The 6,000-nt window shown below is 53.7% G+C and overlaps 1 protein-coding gene across 3 annotated transcripts in view; it reads left to right on the top strand.

The window, feature by feature from the left end:
* Positions 1-334: 334 nt before the first annotated feature.
* The window catches only part of PLEKHA7 (pleckstrin homology domain containing A7), a 209,955-nt gene continuing 204,289 nt past the window's right edge, over positions 335-6,000 (top strand). For all 3 annotated transcript variants that reach the window (XM_060018553.1, XM_060018555.1, XM_060018556.1), the window contains exons 1-3: positions 335-645; positions 762-838; positions 933-990. In XM_060018553.1, the coding sequence (XP_059874536.1) occupies positions 398-645; positions 762-838; positions 933-990 (383 nt within the window). In that variant the 5' untranslated portion in view covers positions 335-397. The remainder of the gene's footprint in view (positions 646-761; positions 839-932; positions 991-6,000) is intronic.

Genomic DNA, 6,000 nt, shown 5'->3' with positions numbered 1-6,000 from the left:
TTTCATTTAATCTACAGAACAATCCCATGTAGTATTTATTACTAACTTTATTTTACAGAGGAAGAAACCGAGGCTCGGAGGGAATATGGAAGTAACCTGTTGAGGTTTACATGGTTCAGAAAGAAGTACAGTTCCTGGAGAGAGTTGTGTCGTGGGTGTCCGGTGGGGTTTACCGGCGCATTCGGGAAGCACCCTATCTCAGGAGTTGGCCCGCCGCGCCCCGAAGGCGGCCCCCGCCCTGCTCGAGTCTCGTGGCTTCAGGGGCCAAGGGGCGCGCGGCGGGCTGGGGGCGGGGAAGGCGCGGGGACAAAGGCCGCGGCTACTGCGCTGGGGCTGGCGGGTGCAGCGGCGAACTCCCGCGGCGGTGCCGGGACTCAACCTGGGCCCTGGCCGCCGCATGCCCGCGCCCCGAGGGGCCAGCGTCGCGATGGAGCGCCCGGGGGCGCAGTTCGGGCCCGCGCGGGCCGAGCCCGCCTGCACGCCGCCCGCACCGCCCCCTCCCCCGCCTCCGCCCCCTCCCTCCCTCCCCGCGGCGGCCGCGGCTACTCAGTGCGCGGCGAACATGGCGGCGGCGGTCGGGCGGGACACTTTACCTGAGCACTGGTCCTACGGCGTGTGCCGGGACGGCCGCGTCTTCTTCATCAAGTGCGGCGCGGGAAAGCGGGGACGCGGGCTGGGGCGCGGGCCGGGCGGGGGTGCGGGGCCGGGCGAGCGCCCCTAGAGCGGCGGCGGCGCTAACAGGTGCATCTCTCTCTCCGCAGCGACCAGCTCCGCTGCACAACCTGGCTACACCCGCGCACCGGGGAACCAGTCAACTCTGGCCACATGATCCGCTCAGGTGGGCGCCGGACTGGTGGGGTGGGGCGCTCGGGGGAGGGGGTCGTGCGCCTGGGTGGCCCAAGTTTGACCGGACTTTTCTCGCGTTTCCACAGACCTGCCCCGCGGCTGGGAGGAGGGCTTCACGGAGGAGGGCGCCAGTTACTTCATCGAGTGAGTGACGGGGGCGCCGCGCCTTCACCTGTGCCTCGGGGTCCGACCCGTTTCCCGCCGCGCCGCCGCCCCCCCTCCTCCCGCGCGGGTCCGGCGAGTTGGCGCGCACTGCGCCGCGGCCGCACTCATGTGGGCTATTTTGTGCCTGAGTTGTGTGGCGGGCTCCAGGCGGAGGCGAGACGGGGGCCGCATCTCCGCAGGGGGACCCGGGCGGGGGTCCGGTATCCGGCCCGATGCGGGCGCCGGGGCTTCAAACTGCGCCCGGGACGCGGCGATTGGGCGGGATTGGGGCGCTGGTGTGAGCGGTCGGACACACCTCCGCGCTGGGGTCTCGGGCTAAGCGGAGGCTGGCCGTTGCCGGGGCCGGGATGGCCCGGGGTGGGGAGAGCAGAAGTAGGGGGTTCTGACTCGGGTCCAGCAACTGGGGTTGGGGAGGAGGGGGGGTGGGGAAAGAGACGAATGGCATCTCGTCAGGGGGACTTCCTCTTCGGCCACGTTGTCCGGGATGGTGGTGGAAAATCGGCACCGCAGCCCCACTTCTCCAAAGCGCGGGCCTGCGGGGGAGCGATGGGGCTGGGGAGGGAACCGGTCAGCCAATAGCATTCCTCGAACACTAGGTGTCTTCAGCTGGCGCTTTACCGGGACTATCACTCCTGCCTCTGCTCGTCAATCACACTCCTGCCTCTGCTAGTCAGTCAGTGGCTTTTCCTCAGAAGCTCGGGAGCCTTGCCCCAGTCGTCAGGTACCCTAGACCTAGGTCTGTAGAAATGAAATCGAGGGGTAGTGAGTTAAGGCGCCGTCCTGACGCTAACACTAGTACAGTCTTTAATTTCCCTCTCTGGGCGTGTACCTGGGTTGCAGCGTTTCTCTGCAACCCTCTGCCTGCTCGCAGGTGAGCTCCATGAGGTCGGAAACTGCTTTTGATCCTTTGCCCCAGTGCCTGGCACAGAGTAGGCACTCGGTAAATGTTTGTTCACTGAGTGAATAAACTAGGCAAAGGATAGAGGTTGGTGTATTTTGGGGGACTGTGAGTTAGAATTCCTTTCTTCACCAACTAAAACACTGCTAGTCAGTAGTGGAGCAGCATATTCGAAGCTCCGATGGTCCCAGAACATCCCAGAGCCTCCCTCCCGGTTTGGGCTCTCACAGATGGTTGAAATCCTGATGGATGAGATTTATAGAAATGAGCACTAGCCCTGTGACTGTGATTCTGCTCTCCTACCTCACATTTGTATTTGAGAGAGAAGTTGGGGAGCTGGCTGGGACCTCAAACCTCTTGGTCAGTGGGCCTCTCTGGCTCATAACTGCACCCATTGATGTTATTAGATTTCTCCTGTGTACCACACATTGTTGTAAGCATTGGGACTACAGAAGTGAAGAGGCAGACACTGGTCGGCTGCTCAGGGAGCTTGCACTTGAGTGGGGGGGGGGAGGGGAGGAAGCAGAAAAATAAGGGAAAAAACAAACAGGAATAATGTCAGATAGTGGTAACTACTATGCAGAAAATTAAAATAAGATGATGTGATAAGTAACTGGGTGGTTTGGTTGGATTGGGAGGTTAGTGTTGGTGTTTCTGAATAGGTGACATTTAAGGTAAAATTTGAATGACGAGAAAGAGCCATCCTTGTGTAGATGAAGTGGCAGAGCATTTCCAGAAGAGAGAAACTGCCAGTGGAAGGGCTTTAAGGCACGAAAGAGCTTGGAGTTTAAGGAGCAGAAAGGCGAGTGTGTCTGGAATGTGGTGAACAAGGGAGAAGGTGGCAGAAGAGGTTACAGACAAGAGAGAGAGCTGAATGGTACAGAGCTTTGTGAGCCAGGGTAAGGAGTGACACAAATGATTTACTTTTTAATTTTTTTTTTGGCGGCTTGCAGGATCTTAGTTCCCCGACCAGGGATCGAACTTGGGCCCCGGCAGTGAAAGCTCTGAGTCCTAACCACTAGACCAGCAGGGAATTACCTGATTTACATTTTCAGAATGGTCTCTCTGCCTGTTCTAGAGTGGGCTGTAGGTGGGCAACTGTAGGGATAGTAGTAGGAGGCTGTTGCTGTAGTCCAGGCAAGCATCATTGATGGCCTGACTGAGGGTGGTAGGTAGCATCGGAGCTGGAGAGAAGTGGTCAGATCCAGGCTTGGTGACTGGGTTGCACTCTGCGAGAGAAGGAAAAGGGTCAGAGTTGACTCCCAGGGGCTTGAGCACCTGAGTGGATGGTGTTTATATTGAGATGGGAAGGCCGGGAGGAGCAGGTTTGGAGTGGGGGAGAGCGTGAGATCTTGTTGTGCTATGTTACATTGAGATGTGAATATATCAATTAGTCAGATGTGTGAATCTGAGCCCAGGAAAGAGAGAGGACTGGAGATATACATTTGGGTATTATAGGTGTTATTCAAGGCCACAGGATTAGATGAAATCACCTAAGAAAAGAGTGTAGACAGAAAAGATGACCTAAGCCTTGGGACAGAGCAGCATTTGGAGATTGGCAAAAGAGAAGGACTGAGAAGGTAGGAGAAAATCCAGGAGAATGAGGGCTCCCAGAAGCCTGAAGGACAAATCCTGAGTGGAACAGGTGGAAGAGAGCACATGGGGTAAGGAAATGGAGTCAGTAAGTATAGGTGGATATTTCAGGTGGTTTTGTTACAGAGTGAAGTTGAGGAACGAGCTGAGAACTGGAGAGGATGTACATTTGGAGGGGGGTGTCTTTTTTTAGAGGGAGATTGTAGAGCGTGTTTTGTTTGGATGGGAATTATCCAGAAGAGATGGAGAAATAGATGATGCAGGAAAGAGATGGGACAATTACTGGAGTAGTGTTTCAGAGAAGGTAGGAGGGAAGGCATCCAGGGCTTAAGTCTCACTGGTCTCAGATGGGAACAGGGCATTTCATCCATTTGTGCAAAGGAAGGGGCTGAGTACCAGAGCTGATGTAAGGAGGTTGATAAGGTTGGTGAGGGGAGAGGTGGGTGTTCCTGTCTGATAGTTTCGGTCATTTTCATGAGGTACTAGGCAAAGTCTTGGGCTGCGGGACTTGAGGGGTGTGTAGAACTCTATAGGCCATAGTCACAGCCTCCCAACCTTCCTGTCTTTTGCTGACTCTTCTATGGTAACTGTGTGTCAAGTCCCTGGTGATCATCTTACAGCAAGCTCTGGCTCCCTACCCCCCAGGGCCTTGGCTGTGTCCTCCCAGGCCTAGGGGAAAGCAGTATGTGACAGTGTCCCCATGCTCAAAGGTGAACTATGTGGGGAAGCTGAGACCCTGTGGCCGCTGATTATATTTCCTACCTCCCGTGACAATTTCTTGAGAGACTTAAGGGTTCGGGAGTAATTGTTCTCCTTTTTCCTACATAAAACATGTTTTGCTTCACTCTGCTTTCTTAGATCTGCTATGAGCATTTCTGAGTGTTCAATTTTTTTTTTTTTTGGTCCTCCTCTAATAGGGCTCAGTTAGAGGGACAAAGCATTGGCACAGCTGCTTTTATTTTCCCCAGTGGATCCTCGGACCAGAGAGCTGTGTGAGGTTTTCAGGATGCATCAGTTGCTCCTGATATTTAGCAGGTGTTTGAATACTTTCCAGAGAAAAATTTCTTGAAGCAGAAAACCTTGAGCTAAGGCAGGTGGATTTTAGTTTTGATTTCTGCACTTTTGGTTCATTTTTGGATTAACTTGGGACAAAACATGGTTCTCCCAATTCTAGACTAGGTGATGCTGATATCTCCTAAGAAGACTTCCTGTACTTTAAAACTTCTTTACTTTCCCATGAGTCTCTTAGCCAGGTAACAAGTTATGATAATAATTGTGGGGCTTCCTCGGTGGCGCAGTGGATGGGAGTCCGCCTGCCGATGCGGGGGACACGGGTTTGTGCCCCGGTCCGAGAGGATCCCACATGCCGCGGAGTGGCTGGGCCCGTGAGCCATGGCTGCTGGGCCTGTGCGTCCAGAGCCTGTGCTCCACAGCGGGAGAGGCCACAACAGTGAGAGGCCCGCGTACCGCAAAAAAAAAAAAAAAAAAAAAAAATTGTGATAATAGTGTCATTAACGGCAACAGCAATAATAGTAGTAGCGATTATATAATAGCTTCATCTTTCTGAGTCCTTGGAGAATGCCAGGAACTGTTTTATAGATATTATCTGACTTAATTCTCACAACAACTTGATGAGGTAGGAACTGTTACTAGTCCCATTTTACCGATGTGGAATCTTGTATAATCCTGGGCATTTGGGCAGCAAAGGGCAGTTGGCTTTCTCCAGTACCTTTTCTTATCTGATCCTTCTAACAGTCCCTAGAAGCAGCAGATCGGGGATTACCCATTTTTCAGATGATGAAACTCAGGTTCACGAGGGTTCAGTAATTTGGCTGAAGTGTTAGAGCTGGGACTAGACCGTAGGTCTTCATGGTCACCATGGTAGTGGTGGTGGCTCCTACCCCAGATCACAGGTGAGAGCCAGCGTTGATACTTGAAGGAGCCTTGTGTGCCACGTGCCACTGCTCCGAGTCAAGCTGACCAGGGCTCATGTGTCTGCACCTCTTCTCTGTTTTGCTGGGGATTGAAGTGCCTTGGAAGGGCAGCAGCCCTGGTGTCCTATGCTGTCTGGTGGTGGTGCGTGTCTCTGATTAGTAAGAAGTGGAAGACATTAATTTTTTTTTTTTTTTGCACCGCGTGGCTATCAGGAACTTAGTTTCCTGACCAGGGATCAAACCCGTGCCCCCTGCAGTTGGAAGCATGGAGTCCTAACCACTGGACCTCCAGGGAATTCCCCATTATTACTTAGTAAAAACAGTTTGGCAGACACAGCCTTTTCAAACATGAAACCCATGAAGGAAAAGTTCTAGAAGAGGCCTTGGGAGCTAGAGTGTTACAGTGGGCTGGGCTTCAGGGTTTCATGAAACCCTGTGGGTTGGGTTCTCCCTACAGCAGGCTTTGAATAGATCTTGAGTCAATAAGGAGGATGAATGGCAGAGAGGAGGGGTCTTGCCTTCTCTGAGACTTTGGTGCCCAGCCCAGCACTGGGCACTGAGTAG

The sequence above is a fragment of the Delphinus delphis genome, chromosome 8 (genome assembly GCF_949987515.2).
Source record: "Delphinus delphis chromosome 8, mDelDel1.2, whole genome shotgun sequence".
In the NCBI taxonomy this organism is placed as follows: Eukaryota; Metazoa; Chordata; class Mammalia; order Artiodactyla; family Delphinidae; genus Delphinus; species Delphinus delphis.
This window is presented reverse-complemented; position numbering and strand designations above follow the sequence as displayed.